This window comes from Zalophus californianus, chromosome X, assembly GCF_009762305.2.
Source record: "Zalophus californianus isolate mZalCal1 chromosome X, mZalCal1.pri.v2, whole genome shotgun sequence".
In the NCBI taxonomy this organism is placed as follows: domain Eukaryota; kingdom Metazoa; phylum Chordata; class Mammalia; order Carnivora; family Otariidae; genus Zalophus; species Zalophus californianus.
In genome coordinates, this window is record NC_045612.1 from 101,205,784 (window position 1) to 101,226,267 (window position 20,484).

Here is a 20,484-nt window from a genome sequence, read left to right on the forward strand (position 1 = left end):
TTAACTGAATCTCTTATTTTAATATCTCAGTTTAAGGAACTGCTCTTAAAATTTTAAGGGGTTATCTTTTACTATTCTGGGTCGGAGAGTACTTGAACAAATTTTTTCTGTAAAATATCAATGATTTTTGAACATCTATTCTATGTAAAGCCCTGTACTTTTTTGTGGAGTCTGTACCAAAGCTTAGAAACAATGAATAAAACATTAATTTTCCTGTGCCTTGAGTATTAGCTTGAGTATTTTCGGTCTGAATTAAAAACGTACTAACTTTGTCATCATCACTCATAGGCTTCCTGATTAACCTGCTAATGCTCTCTAATTTAGAAATGAATGCTTCTTTCCCTACTACTTAAAAAAAAAATCTGATGCGTTTCCTAGAACAGGAGATATTATGCAAATCAAGTCTCATTTTTGAGAATGTCATCAGTAATTTAAGAAAAACTTCTGTGATACAATAGGAAGCTGAGGCTCAGTCTGTTTAAGCTTGTCCCAAATGACAGAACTAGGATGTGAACTCAGGAGTCTTTTTTTTTTTTCTCTCCTTTATTGGGACTATCAACTATTAGTTAGATGACGTTATATAGTATTCTTAACTCATAAGAGAATATTGAATGGTAGTTGAGAAAACATAATAAAATCCCTTGTACATAATAGATGCTCAATGAAAAGTCATTAAATATCAAACTGAATCTCTTTAATGTAATTTTGGTGGGAGATAAATACTGCCTGATCCTCTCTGTTTTAATGCTCTTTTCCTCTCCAACCAGTTCTCAAATTTTCAACATGAGTCTTACTCTGTGTTCATTTCACTGAAGTGAAACTTGATGATTTCAGCCATAATTACCTGTTCATTCATTCATTTACTAATCTAACAAATACTGAGTACCTACTATTTGTCAGTAAGTGATAAAACTGCTTCGAGAAAGTTCCTGTCCTTGTAATAGTTAAATTATTGTAGGAAGACAGATTATAGTAAAGGGATAGATAAATAAGCATAATAATTACAGTTTATGACAGATGATATAAAGGAAAAGTGAGTCGCTGTGAAATGAAGGGAATGGGAGTGAGTTTTTAAAAATAGGGTGATCAACAAATGCATCTCAAGTGCCATTTAAGCTAAAACCTAATGGAAAAGGATGAACCAAAAATGCAAAAAGATGGGGAAAGTATTCCAGATAAAGAGAACAGCAAGTATAGAGACCAAGATGTATAAAAGGGCCTTTGTTATTTCAGATATGAAGACAAGGCCAATGTATCTGAAAGGTAGCGGGCAAGCAAGAGAGAGGCCATTAGGCTGCCATTAGCGAAGAGTACAGGATTGGGTCACACAGTATCTTGTAGGGCATGGAAATAGGTTGGATTTATTCTAAACAAAGGAGAAGCTTCTGAAGGGTTTTAAATATGACAGTGCTATTTAATTTTTGTGTTTTTTTAAAAGATAATTCTACCTGTTGCATACTGAATGGATTGAAAGACATGAGAATAGTTAGGATATGAATGTAATGGTCCCAGAAGGCAAGGATCATGGCTCAGGTGAAAATAGTAATCATGAACATGAAGATAAATAGGTGCCTGTATTCCTTGTAGAAGCAGAAAAAACAAGGCTTGTTAATGGATCAAAATAGAGAATGCAGAAAAAAATAGAAAAATCAAGGACAATTTCTAAGTTCACAGCCTGACACAATGCATAAATGTTGTTGCCATATCCACAGATGGTGATTAAATGGGAGACTAATGTCTTTGAAGGGACCTGAGGGCCTTACTTTGTATATAATAAATTTGAGAGATCTCTTGAGGAGAGGGGTCTCAGCTGGAGATAGATATTTAGGAATCATTAGCATATAGGCAATATTTAAGAGAGTTTGGGAGGGATAATTGGAAGATAATACCCTAGGGAAGAATGAGTGTGGCTAGAGAAGACCCAGATCCAGCCTCTAAATCTTTCCAAAATTTCCTGTCATTTAAGCAGGTTGGGCCTGAGAAAGTGTGGCTGATAGGCATAAAACCTGAAAAATATAGTGTCAAAGATTCCAAGAAAAACAAAGCAGTTTAAGAAGAAAGAGTGCTACTGGGAGCTACCCAGTAAAATGAGAATAGAAAAACGTCCATTAGGCTTAGCAACATTGTAGCCATCAGCTGAGCAGAGACACAGAAGCTAGTTCTCTGATCCACTATTAGCCAGAGAAGCCTTCTGAACTCACCTTCTTTAAAATATTGACCCCATCCATTCCCTGTTTCAAAGTATGCTTGATTCAACAAGCTAAGCTCTTTGATATGGAATGGATACTTTTTAAAAGAATATTTGTTACAAAAAAGATTGCTTTTAAATACAGTTTCAGCATTAAGCTAGTTATCATTGTGGGATTTGCCTTGGAACTTGCTTATACCATCAGGCATATTCCGAATCCTAAAACATATGGGAAAGCTCCTTAATAACCAATGAAATTTGTGTTAAATGAAGTGAACATCTCCATTCTGGTTTCAATGTTTATCAACTATCATTTTTAACTCTGTAAAGAATGAGGGGGTAGAAACTGAGTATTTTGTGTTAGTAAAGAAGATACTGTGTGGAGTTACTTATGAAACTTAATGCCCTTCTCCTACTAGTAGGGGGAAAAAAGTCAATTTGATTAGATCAAAAGCAAAGCACAAAAACAGCAGCTGACTGGAGGAGGTTATGCTAAGTGAAATAAGTCAAGCAGAGAAAGCAATTATCCTATGGTTTCACTTATTTGTGGAACATAAGGAACAGCACGGAGGACATTAGGGGAAGGAAGGGAAAAATGGGGGGGGGGAATCGGAGGGAGAGATGAACCGTGAGAGACTATGGACTCTGAGGAACAAACTGAGTGTTCTAGAGGGGAGGGGGTTGGGGGATGGGTCAGCCCGGTGATGGGTATTAAGGAGGGCACGTTCTGCATGGGGCACTGGGGGGTTATACGAAAACAATGGATCGTGGATCACCACATCAAAAACTAATGATGTATTGTATGGTGACTAACATAACATAATAAAATTTTAAAAATTAATTAAAAAAATAGGTGACAGTGAAGGAAGCAGAGTTAAATGTCACTGAGCCAAAGTATTCCTTTCTCAAATGGAAACTCCAATAGTTCTTTCCACAGTAGTCCTGTAGAGGGAATTTTAAGAAAGTACAAATGTTTTTTCTATCAATAGTCTCCCACACTGACTGATTAGCTTCTGTTTGTTAGGTCAAACTAGCTTCTGTTATCCTGGTTTTAGAGGGTATGCACTGAAAAGTTGTTATAAATTTTTAAATGGCCAGGAGTAGTCATCTTAAATACATACAATTTAATGAGGTACAAATGCAATGAGTCGCTGGAAAAGAGAATTTTGGAAACTTGTTGCATTTAGAGTTGAAAATATAAAGACAGAACACTTGACTTTAATTAGCTTCACACAGAAGACATTTGATACTTTGTTCAAAAACATTCAACTTAAAGGTGGCTTATTTGAAACTTGTAAAAATCACAGTTTGTTGAGAATTTCCATTTAATTGAGTTTTACCCACCAGCTTCTGTGTGTCTGTTCTCAGGCACTACGTGAATGTTTGGTATTAACACTACAGAATCCCCACTCCTCTTTAATCCTCTTCCCAAAAAAGCTCAACAAAGATAATGCATTTGTGGAAGGTAGTTTCATTTATACAATGAAGCAGAAAAGGACTGGGTGAATAGAGTTGAATTGGCAAGTGGTAAACAGAGGATTTTGAAAGTATTTATTTGTAATTTTGCTTCCCCGTTAGAATCACAGTTCCATGAGAACAGCTCCCTGGGATCATTTATTTATCGCTATATACTCAAAGACTAGAATATGGTCTGGCACAAAGTAATAACCCAGTAAATGTTTGTTAAATATATTTTTGAGTGTCTCATATTATCAATCTGGTACTTTACAGAATCAAAATCATCACCTCCAGCTACCATGATTTATTAGATTGAATATGTGATTTTTATTTGCATAGGTATATTTAGCATTGTTTAGTTAACGGCAGGAAGCTGAACTAGTTTTCAGTGCATCTAAAGTTTCCTGTGAGCACCTCATCTTCTGTGTTTGTTTGTTGTTGTTGTTGTTGTTTCCCTCTTGGGCTCTAGGTGAGCATGCATTTTGAGCACTGTTTTCTACTTGTACCAAGATGATAGTGATAGTTTTCTGCTAGCTACACCATGAGCATATCAAAAGGAATAATTGGGTGTTTAAAAGATAAAATTATTTAGTATTTCTCATGGATAAATGAAAGCCACTGCTTTTTATCATTAATTTTATTATGAAACTGAATCATCTTCATCAATACAAATTATTTTCATTAGTATATATTATAGTCTTTTAATGAGAAGCATTGTTATTAGATGATAAAAGGAACTTGGATCAGTGAGTGAATGCTGAAATTATGGAATGGCTTAGTTAAGGATTACTTAATTTAGTGAAGGCAGAACAGGTTTTATAGAGAATTAAAGAATTTAACTTGAAGGGACCTATGCAAGTTATTTTCTTATTAGAATGCTATATATTCATTGTATACAGTGACTTGCAAATGGAAGGTGCATATATGTAGAATGTAGGACTGGATGAAAACTATTAAAATTTAAAATAATCTAACACTTCAGTGAATTAGTTCACTGATATGATAGTGCCTTTTAATTTAAAAACTCTGGTGCTTAGAGATCAGATGACATTGTAATATCTTCATTTGTAAACCTCAGATGATAACACACTTCCTTCCAGTAATAAGTTCTTTGGAATTTCATATCTGTGTATTTGGTTATTTTAGCAGACTCATATTTTTGATTGTGTCTCTATCTGTGTGTGTTCACACTTTCACATTCAGAGCTATCTGACCATGTCTAGTTAGTGGTCACATGTTTCTTCTTTCCAGTTTACCTCTTCCCTTTCTCTTACAGTGAATTTATTTGTATTCTGTTGTTCCTAATACAAATTCTGTGGGACATGATCTACATTTATTCTGATCAGGGTTTCTAAATGACATCCTTTTTGATTTTTTTTTCTTTTACAAAACTCATGAAAGGCTGACCAAACTTTGTGAGTGTACATTTATGCATCTGTTTATCTTTGAAATCCTACTTCTTTCTGATTACACAGGACATGCATTTTATTTATTTATTTTTTACTTTTTTTCTTTTCTTTTTCCTTTTTATTTTATTATGTTATGTTAATCACCATACATTACATCATTAGTTTTTGATGTAGTGTTCCATGCTTCATTGTTCGCGTATATTCAGTATGCACCCTCTTTAATACCCATCACCAGGCTAACCCACCCCCCCACCCCCCTCCCCTCTAGAACCCTCAGTTTGTTTCTCAGAGTCCATAGTCTCTCATGGTTCATCTCTCCCTCCGATTTCCCTCCCTTCATTTTTCCCTTTCTGCTATCTTTTTTTTTTTTAAAACATATAATGTATTATTTGTTTCAGAAGTACAGGTCTGCGATTCCACCGTCTCACACGATTCACAGCGCTCACTGGGGAGGGTATGTGCTATGGTGAGCGCTGTGAATTGTGTGAGGATATGCATTTTAATCCGCTCTTTCAATTTCTGCCTTTCTCCTGGCAAAAAAACTGACCTGAGGTTTAAGGCAGTGGAACCTCTTGTTGAGATTACCCAGAGGTGTTTCAAGGTTCTGTCTGATAGCTGGCTAATCAGACTTTCTGGATGTTGATTGCCCAAGATAAGAACAGTTTTGTTGAAGGCACCAGTTTCCCGACCAACTCATTCGCGTTGGCTTTTTTAGGGTGAGGGCATGCTGCATGAAAACTTTGTGCAGCTCTGTTTTTATTGTTTCTTTTTGATCTTTACAGATACTTTTATTATAATATAGACTATATTATCTAACTATAAGATTCGTGGGTGCTGAGTGGAGAGTGCGGAAAATACAGATAGAACAAAAGAGAAAAGGAAAACTATTTTCAGTCCCACCAATATACCCATTTCACTAATGTCTTGAAGTATGTTTGCCTAGTCTTTTCTGTAAAGTTATTATGTACTTCATAATTTATACATTCTATTCTTTTGATGTTATAAAGAATTTCTTTTCATATTTTATCAAAAATTCTTCAAAAGTGGGCACCTGGGTGGCTCAGTCAGTTAAGCATCTGCCTTTGGCCCAGGTCATGATCCCAGAGTCCTGGGATCCAGCCCCGCATCGCATCAGCCTCCCTGCTCAGCTGGGAGCCTGCTTCTTCTCCTGCTCCCCCTGTTTGTGCTCTCTCTCTGTGTCAAATAAATAAATAAAATCTTTTAAAAAAATTCTTCAAAAGCAATGTTTTGAATGGCTTTGTACTACTCATTGACAATGACATATTTGATCATTTCTACTTCTCTAACTATTAAGCCACTTGGAATGGTTTGATTTTTTTTCTTTTTTGTATGATAACTTTTTTTTTTATATTGTCAATAGTACTTAAATTTTACATCAGGTTTATATAAATCATCATTTAAATTTCTGGTTATTTCTTTGTGGTGGATTCCTAGAAGGAAAATTACTGGGTCATTGAATATGATTGTTTTTAAGGTGTTAGTAGACATTGCCAAAATATTTTTCATAACATTTGGAACCAAATGATACTCTTCCAGCAAAGTGGGAGTTTGGCCAAATCACCGAAGCCTCTACAACTTTGGTTGTTATTCTTCTCTCATTCTTTGATAATGTGACAGGCAAAGGAATATACTTTAAAACCCACATCTTTATTTAATTTGAATTTGATTACTACCAAAGTTGTATTTTTATGTATATTTACTCTTGTCATTCCTCTTTTATTAGAAATAGAAATCAGGGATGCCTGGGTGGCTCAGCTGGTTAAATGTTTGACTATTGATTTCAGCTCAGGTCATGATCTCAGGGTTGTGAGATTGAGCCCCGAGTCAGGCTCCATGTTGGGCATGGAACCTGCTTAAGATTCTCTCTCTCCCTCTCCCTCTGCCCCTCCCCTCCTACTCATGCTCTCTCTCTCTCTCTCTCTCTCTCTCAAAAAAAAAAATAGAAATCACTACTATTATGGAGAATATTGTTAATATTTGGTAATGGAACCACATGGATCACAGGGTCATTCTTTAGATGGCTTTGAGATACTTGGTTTTTATTTTTTTATTTTTATTATTTTTTAGAGATTTTATTTTTATTTATTCATTGAAGAGAGAGAGTGAGCAAGAGAGAGAGCACCAGCAGGGGGAGAGGCAGAGGGAGAGAGAGGAGCAGACTCCATGCTGAGCTGGGAGTCTAATGCGGGGTTCGATCCCCGGACGCTGGGATCATGACCTGAGCTGAAGGCAGACGCCTAACTGACTGAGCCACCCAGGTGCCCTGATACTTGGTTTTTAAATGCGCTAAGATAATATTTTCTGCAAGAATGAAGGTAAGGTACTGATAAGTGTGATGCCCTGACTGGCCTCTAACTTTAATTCTGACAACTTTTGAAATCGCCATCAAACTACTGTGGGTTTCAATTTCCTCATTTGAAAAATAATGGAATTTCAGTGAATGATTTATTCATTCATTATATCCCTCAGTATCAAAATTCTGATTAGTATAGAAACACTCATCAGAATCAGTGCTGTTGTTCATAAAATAAAACATTCTAGCCGTATTTATAAGTTTGCAACATTTTCATTCTGAAATGTCTTTGAAGATTCGATTAGAAATTATTAATTTAAGTTTTTGCAGCAACGAACCCATTATACAGTAGGGTTTTAGTACAAAGATTACTTTCATAAAATTGTAAGTTCTTATTTTGGGAGTACAGCCACTTCTTTTACTTCGTACATTTTAATGTCTTGTAATAAAAAAATGTAAATCACATCCCATCATTCTCACCCTCCTCAAATGCTATAGTACTCATTATCTATAACATTATGTTTTAAGTCAGTTGCTGTCTTACACAATTCTCATTAATTTCCATGGCTTTAACTACTATACTCAGTTTCTCAACCAATATTTAGGTGTTCACAAAGTGTCCAGACATTGGCCTAGCTGCGGTTATTGATCCTAAGTGAGGATCATCCCCAAGTCATGACACTTCTTTTGAATTCTCGTACCTTGTACAGTCCATAATTATTTGTTGCGGGCTCATCCACTGAATACTTATAATATAACATAGGCTAAGCATATTCTATGGCACATTATAATTGCTTTGTGACTATTTAATAAGTGATGAGTGGTCTTTCCTTCCTACCAGCTTCCTGTGGCTTCCCGTTAGTAGTACTAATGGTCTCCTACAACTACATCTGTTTTTATATTAATAACACAAAAAACGACAATTGCAATATAGGAACAGTATCTGAGTCTAATTAAGTTTACAGTCGTTTCTAAACATTATACATTTGACCTTCACAACACCACGGTGAGATTGGGACTCTGGTTTTATCTCGCAGATGAGGAAACAGAAGTAAATGATGTTAAGGATGTCTTTTTATAGATATAAACATTTAGGCACAGATTTTTAAAATCCAAATCCAGATTCAGAATTGTTCATTCTTTCTTTCCATTATGTTCTCCTTTAAAAAAAAAACCCATTAATTTTAAATTTATAAGTGAATTTTATCTGTTGAACACAAAGCTGAGTGTATCGTTTACTTAAATAAGAGGGAACTATGCTGGTTAACCACAGTCTCTCAAAACAGAGTATTCTTAGGTTTTGGGGAAAACTGGGAGATCAAGAGATCTGTGAGCATTCGACGTGAATAGGTTGATGTGAGCTTTAGAAGCATGGTTGGTTAATCAGGTGCTACCACTGTTCACTGGTTTGCATTTAGAATTTTGTTCATTGGGGTGAGTCCATTTCTGATTAGCCAACTTTCAGAAGGGAAGGGTTGACAATGGCTGGCTTGAGGAATCATGATCAAGACCATATAGGCAGGTAATTGTTAATCGATTAAATGAGTCTGAAACTTGTGTTGGTGGCTACTTGTTACTGTGATTACAAAACAAGCATTTCCCTCCGTCTGTCCTCCTCCATTTTACTCAAGGCTTATTCATCTTTGCACCCTCAAGGGCTTAGATAGAATGTTACATATAGTTCTTTTCAAAGACTGTGAAGTAAATGATTGGAAATAGAATGAGGTCATTTTGGACCTATCTTAGAATTTCTATCATCCATCTTTTTGTTTTCGTTACAAAGCCTAGTTTATTTCTCTAACACCTCCTATCTGGATCGGGTCCTAGCTTCCTACTTCCCTCCAGTTGTTTTTCTCTTTCATCCCATTCTGTACTTAACAGTTTTACTTTACAAAAAATTCAGTGCCGTCACACTCTTGCTCAAAAGTAGTCACTGTCCAAACTACTGAACCAAGGTCAAAATTTCTGGTTTGTTCCTGATGATCTCTCAGTGTTTCACAGAGACGGTACCCATTGTATCTTGTTAGTCACTACTCTCCTGTCTGTGGCTAAGACACATAAAGGCACTATTCCTGGGATGTTTCTAATATCTTAGTGCTGCACTTTTGTTCATGCTTTTCTACTGCCTAGAATACCTTTCCTCCTTCCCCCATTTCTAGCTAAGAAATCCTATACCTACTTATTAGGTTTCCTATTTATAAAGACTTTTCTGGCCCCCTGGTAATATATAATTTTTTCCTTTCTCTGAATCTACTTAAGCACTGATTGTGCCAGTTAGAGGAACACATTTTAAATTCTGTTCAGCAATGCAGTTATTTTGTACTTTTCCTATTATCTATTTATTTTATTATTCCAAATTGTGAAGAATCCATGAATTCTCTATCTTGTTAATCTCGTGGATACTTTGCTAAAATATTGTAAATAAAATAGCTCTTTAGCACATATATGTTGAAGTGAATTAACATATTTTAGAATATCTAAGTTCCTTTCTTTAAGAAAAGAAATATTGGATTCCACCTGCTGGTACAGCTGAATCCACACAACCTCAGAGATGGGAAGCAAATAGATTGGGGTAAAAATGTCAATAATTTGGTCAAATAGTGTATATTTTTGTGATGATTGATAATTACGAATATTTGCTGCCATCCAAAAGATGTTTTATGTAGATAAAATGTACTATAATTTTTGATATTTGCTTGGGGTAATAGAAATAATTCTTAATTTATTTTTACCTTTATTTTTATCATGACATATATTTGAGGCTAAACATATCCATGCATGTGTTTATGTATAATATAGCAGTAAATGGTCATGGATCAACCTTTTTTTAATTCAGTGCCTTTCTCACAGCATAGTTTTACTTAATACTAAAAATAAACAGAATTCTAAATTATGCTCATTACATGTACAACTGACTACTTCCTAGTGAGAAAGAAGAAAACATTTTAGAGGTTCAAAATGTGGTGAAGAAGTGTAGTATCCACATACAAAGAACACTTGAAAAACAGTTATCAAATGAAAGGGATATTTTAGTCTTCACAATTTCAAAGCTAAGTTAGTAAGATTTTTTTTTTTTTAGAAAGGCGGTACTCATGTACAAAGTATTCTTTAGTTCTTCCTAAGAAAATACTTGTGAAAACTTAACCTTCACCGTTTGTTGGGTAATAATTATAATAAAGGAGCAGAGAATACGTATTGTATCACTTTGTACCTCTCAGCCTTATGCACTTAAGTGTCCAGTTAAGTATCTTTTGGGGGGAAAAAGCCAAACAATGAAGTGGCAGATGATAGAGCAGTCTGCTTCCTGTGTAATATTTTTCAACCCTGTTACTCAGAGTGTGGTCTTCAAGTCAGCAGTGTCAGCATCACCGGCCAGCTTGTCAGAAATGCAGAACTTCAGGTTCTACGCCTGACCTACTGAATTTGAGTCTGAGTTGAAAAAGGTCCCCAGGTGATTCATATGCACATTAAAAATTGAGAAGTACTCTATTATACTATGGATAGAAGCAGACCAAAGAATATTAACTTTTTCCTCCTCTGTAGCTCTTTTTAAAAATATTAAAAAAAAAAAAATACAGGGCGCCTGGTGGCTCAGTAGTTTAAGCGTCTGTCTGCCTTTGGCTCAGGTCATGATCCCAGGGTCTTGGAATCAAGCCCCTTGTCGGGCTCCCTGCTCCATGAGGAGTCTGCTTCTCCCTCTCCCTCTGTTCCGCACCCCCTGCCCCTGCTCATTCTCTCTCTCTCTAATAAATAAATAAAATATTTCAAATATATATTAAAAAATAGTTGTTCTAGGGGCATCTGGATGGCTCAGTTGGCTAAGCATATGACTCTTGGTTTCTGCTTAAGTCATGATCTTATGGGTCAAGAGATGGAGCCCTGCTCTGTGCTCAGAGGGAGGTCTGATTGAGATTCTCTCCTACCCCTCCCCCCACTCGCGCACGCTCTCTCTCTCTCTCTCAAATAAATAAATCTTTTTAAAAATAGTTGTTCTAATCAATTACATTCCTGCTATTTGTAAAGGCATTGACTAAGTTACCTATTCAACCTCCTTTTATGTTAGTGGGCTTGAGATTTGACTCTAGGCTTTTTTACTCATGATCAGAACACCTGACCAGAATACACATATTTAACATAAAAAAGATCTTTTAATGCTAGCTAAGCTAAGATAAATTTATAGCAAGAAAAATGCCTGGCACATTGCTGCATAGTTGTCTTGGCCTCCTGCCAGGATTTATGTTTTAACACTTCTGGGATTAATGATACACTTCACATAAAGGATTATTTTTATATCTTGGTTCCCTGGAATGAACGCAGTGGGTAAATTGTAATGCCAAGTAGCAAAATAACCTTTGGAAGGAGCTGCCGCTCACTATGTGTGTTGTTACGCATTATTATTGACTTTAAATGCTGGGTTTCTTTCATTCCCTGGATGTGGCAAAGGACATAATGTCAGATCAACTTTATGCGAAGGACTTTTAAATTTATCTCTAGAGTCTGAGAAGGAAGGTAACATCTGACTTTAACAGATGTACCAAAAATGTAAACAAATGTTTTTTAATATACTTAAGGAGTATTACAAATCATATACATATGGTATATTGTTGTTTTATTGTCATTGTGGAAATACATGGTTCATTTCAACACAGAGACATATTTTGCTCTTTACATACTTAATCACCAGCAAAAATTTGATTAGCTGATGCAAGCTTCCCTTATTGGAAGCCAAGGCATTAAGCTCTTTTGTGTAATTGTTTAATTACCAGTGCACTATTTTAATTTACACGTTAATATAGCTTTCCATGGAAAGGAAGATATAATCTTTTATTTGTGTTTCTTATCTAATGAAAACCACTCTCTTAGATGGGCCAGTTTGGCAATTTGACTTAGGAAAAAGTACTATGGAATGAAGTTTTTATGTGAACAAGGAAGAAAGAAATTAACTTTAGTGCTCCTCTCATTGGTCTGCCAAATTGGAAAGCCATTTTTGGCCTGATTATCATGTTCTAATTAGTCTCTGGAGGGCATTCATGGGCAATCGAGTGCTCATTAATGTGTCTTCTTCCTGTAACATTTATTCGTTCATTCGCCTTTCAGAGACTCAAATATAGAAACCAAAATTTGATGTGGGGTGTTAATGTGCTTACAGATGTTGCCACCACTTATCCAGATAAGAAGTCCATCTTAATGTATATCACATCACTCTTCCAAGTTTTGCCTCAACAAGTGAGCATTGAAGCCATCCAGGAAGTGGAAATGTTGCCAAGGCCATCAAAAGTTACAAGAGAAGAACATTTTCAATTACATCATCAAATGCATTATTCTCAACAGGTAAAGTATCAAAAGAGTACCTAATATCAATGATATTTTCTGTCGTATATGCATTTTTAGTCATCATACATATACATATATATCTCTGATAAATACATGATAAATATGTCTATGTAGCATGATGTGTGTATACACAAATATATGTCTACATAGCATAATGTGTGTGTATGTGTGTGTGTGCGTATATCTCTATCTATATCTATATCTATATATCTACCTATAGAAAGAGAAACTCTGTAAGCCTTCTGAATTTTAACTGATATAATGGACCATAATATTGTTTTCAAAGCACATTATTAAAATACTCTGCTGTTGATATGCACTATGTTATAAAATATGGAAAGCAATATATTGCATTTCCATTGTGTAAAATGAATTAAAATAAAAAATAGACTCATATATGTATAAAACTTTCTGTCAACGAGAGTAAAGAGCAAAGAGGGCAAGAGCAAAGGCAAGTACTCTGTTTAATAATACTTTCTTATCTTTAGTGACAACCTACTGAGGTATTAACAAATTTTGATTATTCAAGATAACGTTTTTGATAAACGTAGTTTATGATACTTTAAATGAAAGTTAAAGGGAGAATACATAAGATAAAGATTTTTACAATTGTCCAGGATTTAGTGGGATTCTTTTATTACATGGCTTGTTCTTGCTCCCACGAGTGGAGTGGCTGTTCGGGGTGTTTTCTTTTACTTTCTTTGACAAAAACAATGATGAAAAAGCCTAAAACAAACAAACAAACAAACAAAAAAACCTTTTAGCATAATTCCTTCTCAAGGTGTGGACGGCTAATCTTAGGCCTAATTTTCTCACTCTCCTAAAGCACTAGTTCTGTATTTAGCTTATGAAAGCTCCAGTCCTTTCAAGGAACTTGAACTGATGAATTCTGGTTTTGTTTACTTTGGGTTCAGAGAAAATTGCTTTTGGATGCCTGTTTTTGCCAGATTGAAGAGCACCATCCCACATGAGTGCTGGAGCTGTGTCAGTATGGAATCCTTATAGTTAAGTCCCTCCCTCATCCCTTCCCTGAGTACCCGCCCTCCACCATGACATAGAGCACCAGAATTGTGCAAGCGCGCCAGTTTGCAATGGCACTATGTGCATTTCAAATGAAACTTTTCATCTCACTGTTTCCATTTAACGTTTGTTTTTCTAGTGTGTGGGAAAGCAGTCCTTCCAGGGTTACTTATGATGTCTCCTCCTCCCCCTCTGTCCCCTTCCCCGTAACCCTACTCTGCAGATCACAGTCAGTCTAGCACAGGGCTATGAACGAACTCCTTCCTCTCCCAAGCCTCGGTTCAAGAGCTATGCCTACACACAGGCTGCTTATGTCGCCACCTCTGACCCCACACGGAGCCCACTTCCTTCACAGGTCTGTCAACATTTACTCTCTATTCTACGAACCAAAGAACTTCCTCCTCGAGGATAACCTGACATGGCTTTCGTTTGAATTTTGCAGTGCCTTTTTTCTCCTTCATCAGGAGCAGTTTCATTATTCCCAGTTGTATTAGATGTTCTCACATGATGCTGTTTCGTTATTGTGATTTCCCTAGGTTTTAATATGGGTTGATTCTTCATGAATGGGGATTCTTAGAATAGTGGTGTGTGCTTTCATTATTTAATTTACCTGTAAGTGTCTCTTTTATAAAGGCTACCAACAGTTATACAAAAACATCATTAAAGGTTTATATATGTAATTTTTTTAAAAGGATGGGAAAATGGATGAAATTCACTGGTCACACTACTTGGCGAGATTTTTCTAGATACCTGATACCTAAAGGAAACATACACTCTATATAGATGTTCTTATTATATTTTCATTCTATAAAAATATATTTATACTCTATTTAAGAAAAATATAACTACAGGGCCACCTGGGTGGCTCAGTCGGTTAAGGGTCTGACTCTTGATGTCAGCTCAGGTAATGATCTCAGAGTTGTGAGACTGAGCCCCACGTCTGGCTCTGCGCTGGGCATGGAGCCTGCTTAAGATTCTCTCTCGCCCTCTCCCTCTGCCCCTCCCCCCCAAAAATGAAAGGAAAATATAACTGTAAGCTTTTTCATATGATACATTTTAATAATTTGGCTAATTTAAACATGTATATAACATGCTCCGGACTATTTTTACAAGAAAGTCTGTCACTCCCACACCAGTCAGATTCCATGCACCATTTCGTACTTTCTGCATAAAGAGTCTTCTCAGTGGAATTTTCCATTATTGCGGTATTGTAGGAAACCTAAAAATACAAGAAATTACAGCCTGGTTTATATTAGAGCATGGAAATGAAATGTGCTTGACTTGTGAGATTTGCTAGAATTTCTTTTTAGAAGAAAACTATTTTGTTTAGTGGAGCAATTTGAAAAGTTCTTAAGGAAGTGACTTTTGTCAGCACTACATTATGAATGGGAATTTAGAAATTATAGACCTGATCCTATATGGTGAAAAAAGTGTACATGTTTAGAGGCTCACTGATTTTTTAAAATAGTGTTTGTATTTAATTAGTGATTATTTTGCACAGTTAATTTTTGCATAAGGCTGAAAATTCTTAGCATGCACCGATTCTCCCAGGGAAGCATATTTCAGGGCATAGTTATGCCCTCTATCCTTGGCTAGTTTTCTGGCAAAGCTGAACAAAGGAGACTCGGTGAGAACATTTGTGTGACTCAGCCTCATCTTCACTTAAATTCCCATCCATGTTTTTACAAAGGTTAGTTGTATAATCTTGAACAAGAAACTTAATCAGTTTTCTCATTATCAGTAAATAGAAATAGTTGGGCCACTCATTACTGAGTGTTTCTCTATGCCAGGTGTGCACATTATATGAACTAAGGAAGTCCTTATAACAGCTTCGGAGAGGTGGGAGATGCTATTTTTATCCACATTTGAAGCTTCCTCTTTCTGCCCTTCTCTTTCTCTTCTTCCTCCTCCCTCGCACCCTCCTGACTCCCTGACTCCCTGGACTCTTTTTCATCACCATCCTCCCGTTGAAACCTCCGAGTCTTAAAGAATAGGGGTGCATCCTAAAGTAAAGGAGCATGAGCCAAGACAAGGAGATGAGTTCTTTTCCCCCCTCATTATCACTTTATTGAGCTCCCTTTTCCAGAAGTTTTTCTCTAATGCCTCTTCTGGTGGCACATTTTTACCTCATTACCAACCCCATTAAGGCATTGCTCCGTTATGACTCCTTAATGAAGTAATTATAAGTGGACTTAATTTTGCTAGACTCTATTTGTTCATTCTACCTTTGTATAAATACTACAAAATATATAATGTGTCATACAATAAAAATATTCAACAAATTCACTTACCTGTTTTATTTAGCATAAGCCACTGAAATAAACCTAATTGTGTCCTTTAGAAAAGAAGAAGCATGAATTACAATTGATAAGGAATGATATATTCTACCTGTTTCTAAAGGAAGCACATCAGAAGATGATGTTACATGTAGTTAGTTTGATAAGTTTATGTCTTAACGATATACTAAGAAAAATTTTTTCTGACGCGTTTCTGAGGGGCTGAGCCTATACTGCCCCCTACGGGTTGTATCTGATCCACTTCAAATGAACTCAAGACAGGCCAGACAGGACTCCATTAGAGAGTTTCATTCAAGTGGTTTACTTGGTGATCTGCAAAGGGGGTGAAGTTTTCCATAATAGGAAAGCAAACTACGTGCGTGACTGTCCGCTATGGAAAGCAGAAATTTTGTGAATTACCTTAAAAGTTCCCAATATATTGGGGTGCCTGGGTGGCTCAGTTGGTTAAGCAACTGCCTTCGGTTTGGGTCGTGATCCCGGTGTCCTGGGTGATTGCCTTCGGCTCAGGTCATGATGCCAGGGTCCTGGGATCGAGCCCCACATCGGGCTTCCCTTGCTCTGTGGGGAGACTGCTTCTCCTTCTCCCTCTGCCTGCCACTCTCCCTGTTTGTGCTCTCTCTCTCTGTCAAATAAATAAATAAATAAAATATTTTTTTAAAAAAATTTCCCAATATATTAGAATCATCAGTTATCCCCATCTGTCCTAAACTTGAAAAATCCGATTTATACTCTTTGCAGTTTGAAAATCTATTGGGGTGAAGCAGTCGACCTACCTCAGATCCCTGCTTATAAATGAGTTTTTCTCATAATTTGCCAAGAAGAAATACTATCTGGTGTGAACCTCTAGCTTTCCCTCATTGTATATCACTTTATTGCCATCCATCCTTGGATGGAGGACATTTTTTTATGATTTTACTTAATTCCTATTTTTATGACTTTGATCATGCCTCTCATTCTACTCCTAATTTTATATCAAAAATACCCAGTATCTTTTTCACTTTGGGTTTCTCTTTCTTTCCTAGAGCCTAACCCTGCTTAAAACTCCTCTAGTGTATGTCATCTCTTCTGAAACACATCAATCCACTTTATCTTCTTAATATACTGTTATGTGACTCTTTCTTTCATTTATCACCTTCTGTAGAATAGTCTATGCTTTATTTATTCATTTATTTAGTCCACAAATAATTATACTTCATCACCAAATCAAATGTCATCTTTTCAGCTTTCAGGCTTTCCATCGTAATTGAAATAACTTTTCTCCTAGCTTCTAGACTCATCAGCTTCTTCTCCATCTCTGTTCTGTATCTCTTTCACTATCTGGCTTTCTTCTCTTCTAACTCCCTTTGCATAAGAGCTTCATGAAAGATCCCTTGAGCCATGTATTATAGTCTCCCTGTTATCAATATGATTTAGCTTCCTGGCTTCAAGCTGTATTCGGATGACCGTTGTGATCTGTGTTTTTACCCACTTTCAATATCTTTTAAGTTACAGCCACATTTCCAACTCATTTTCAACTCTTTGGCATGTATCTATACCTAGATGTCCACTGATTTCTTAAACCTGGTATTGTCCTGAGGGGAACTTTGTTTCATTGCTCACAAAGCCATTTCTTGTCCCTTTTTGTTATGTAAGTGAGAATATTACTCAGCAGTCATTGATACTTAAATATGTGACATTGTACTCTTTGGTCCCTTTATTGATCTGCTATTCATTAATGAGACGTGCAAAGTCAATTCCTTCTTTACAAAATTACTTCATTAAGCTATGTCCCTGATGTTATGTCCTCTGATTTAGGCCCTCAATACATGTCTTCTGGATTACAGATACACCTTTGCAATCAATATCACTATCTCTATCTTAGTCCCCTCTAAATCAGATTAAATTTCCATATTAACAACTTTAACAATATCATTCACAAAACTTTCTTCACTTCCTTTTGCCTTTATAACAGGTCCACTCTCTTAAATTTCATCAAGAAGCTCCATGATCTATTATCTACTTATATTTTCATGTTTATTTCACAGTAGTCTATTTCATGTTTTCTTTACTCCAACCAAATTAAATCACTTGCTGTCTTCCATAAGTGCCAAACAGTTTCCTATCTTAGCTTTTTTTGATTCTCTCAGCCTAGAGTGACTTTGGTCTCCTTTCACATTGGGTAGTTTAATCAAAATTTCAAAGCCTAACCAATAAGTGGCAGAGCCTGGATTCATGTTCGGATTTATCTAACCCCAAGTTAATGTTCTTTATACTAACACTGAATTCTCTCTCTCTCTCTATACACACACACGGGATTACTCACCCATGAAGTAGTATTCATTTATGTAATCATTTATTTATTTATTTGAGAGAGAGAGAGAGAGAGAGAGCAGGAACAGAGGGGAGGAGCAGAGGGAGAGGGAGAAGCAGACTCCCCGCTGAGCAGGGAGCCCAATGTGGGGTTCAATCCCAGGACCTCAAGATCATGACCTGAGGCAAAGGCAGACGCTTAACTGACTGAGCCACCCAGGTGCCCCTGTAATCATTTAATATTTAGTTTTTAATCACCTACTATGTGCCAGGTATTATTATATGATATTGCAGTCAATATCATATAATAATTGGTTCCCCCAATTGGTGCATCAGTAAACAAACTTACAAAATAATTTGTGCCCTAATGGAGAGCATAGGCTTATGGGAGAGTCAAAATATGACTAAGATAAACATTATGAATAAGTGAAAGAATATTTCAGATAATATGCTAGTAATGTGTATAAAGTAAAGCAAAATTCAGTAGTAATTACGATAGTGGTAAAAAGAAAAAAACAAAAGAGGAAAGTAGAATATGCAGTATGTGACATTTGGGGTAGTCAGAAAAAGTAAATTTTGAGTAAAGACTGAAAAGAGGTGTGGGTCTCTGGGAGAAGACCAACCTCTGAGGAGGAAGCACAGATGGTACAAAAACCCTGAGCTGTGGGGATACTTGGGCTACTTGAGGAAAGGTGGGAGGGAGGGCACCGTGCTGGGAGATGGAGCCTGAGCTGTAACAGTAGACCAGATCACATAAGACCTGGTAAGTAATGGTGGGTCCCTGGGTGGCTCAGTTGGTTAAGCGACTGCCTTCGGCTCAGGTCATGATTCTGGGGTCCCGGGATCGAGTCCCGCATCGGGCTCCCTGCTCAGCAGGGAGTCTGCTTCTCCCTCTGACCTTCCTCCATCTCATGCTCTCTCTCTACCATTCTCTCTCTCAATAAATAAATAAAAATCTTTAATAAAAAAAAAAGAAAAAAACCTGGTAAGTAATGGTGAGGACTTTGGTTTTTATTACCAATGAGATGGAAGGCTATTGGAGGAGTGACATAAACGTGTATTATTTCAACATGGCTGCTATGTGGAAAATAGACTAAAGGGAGCAAGGGCAGAACCAAGGAAACGAGTTAGATTGCTATTGCAATAATCCACTCAGCATATGAGAGAGAGTTGAATCTGGATTCTTTTTCTTTTTCCCTCCATTAAAAAAATTTTTTAACATAAACTTTACTACCTACACTGTTTTTAAGTGTACAGTTCTGTGGTTTTAAGTACATTCATAAAATGGTACATCCATCACCACCACCATCTGTCTCCAGAACTCTTTTCATCTGGCAAAATGGAAACTCATTTTCCATTAGGCAATAACTCCCCATGACTTTTTCTCTCTAACCCCTGGGGACACTACCATTCTCTTGTTTCTATGAGTTTGGCATTACTTTGTTTTTATTTTTGTTTCTTAGATTTTATCTATAATGAAATTATGCAATATTTGTCTTTCTGTATCTGACTTATTTCACATAACATAATGTCCTTCAGGTTCATCCATTGTTGTCACAGGTGGCAGAATTTTTTAAAAAATAATTAGTTATTTATTTTAGAGAGAGAGAGTGTGAGAAATTGGGCGGAGGGGCAGAGGGAGACGGAGAGAGAGAATCTCAAGCAGACTCCTTCTGAGCGTGGAGCTCGATCTCCCGACCCTGAGATCATCACCTGAGCCAAAATCAAGAGTTGGACCTTTAATGGACTGAGCCACCTAGGCACCCCACAGATGACAGGATTTTATTCCTTTTTAAGGCTGAATAATATTCCACTGTGTATAGATACACCTTTTTCCATTCATCTGTTGATGGACGTTTAGATGGTTTCCATATCTTGGCTCTTGTGAGTACTGGTGCAATGAACATAGGAGTGCAGATATGTCTTTGAGATACTGTTTTCATTTTCTTCAGATATATACCCAGAAGTGGGATTGCTGGGTCATATGGTAGTTCTATTTTTTTAAAAAATTTTTGAGGAAACTCCACACTTTTTTTTTTTTTTATGATGGTTCTATCAATGAGCATGATACATTGTAGTTGAATTCTGGATAATGTTTTGGACAACCTACAGGATTTGCTATGCAACGTAGAACACATTTTGCTGTATTCTTAGACAATATTTGTGTTATTAAAA

General features: G+C 36.4%; 1 protein-coding gene across 2 annotated transcripts in view; it reads left to right on the forward strand.

The window, feature by feature from the left end:
* Nucleotides 1–20,484, forward strand: part of DMD (dystrophin) — a 2,214,577-nt gene that overhangs the window by 606,159 nt on the left and 1,587,934 nt on the right. For both annotated transcript variants that reach the window (XM_027607979.2, XM_027607980.2), the window contains exons 8-9: nt 12,519–12,700; nt 13,947–14,078. In XM_027607979.2, coding sequence (XP_027463780.1) covers nt 12,519–12,700; nt 13,947–14,078 — 314 coding nt within the window. The remainder of the gene's footprint in view (nt 1–12,518; nt 12,701–13,946; nt 14,079–20,484) is intronic.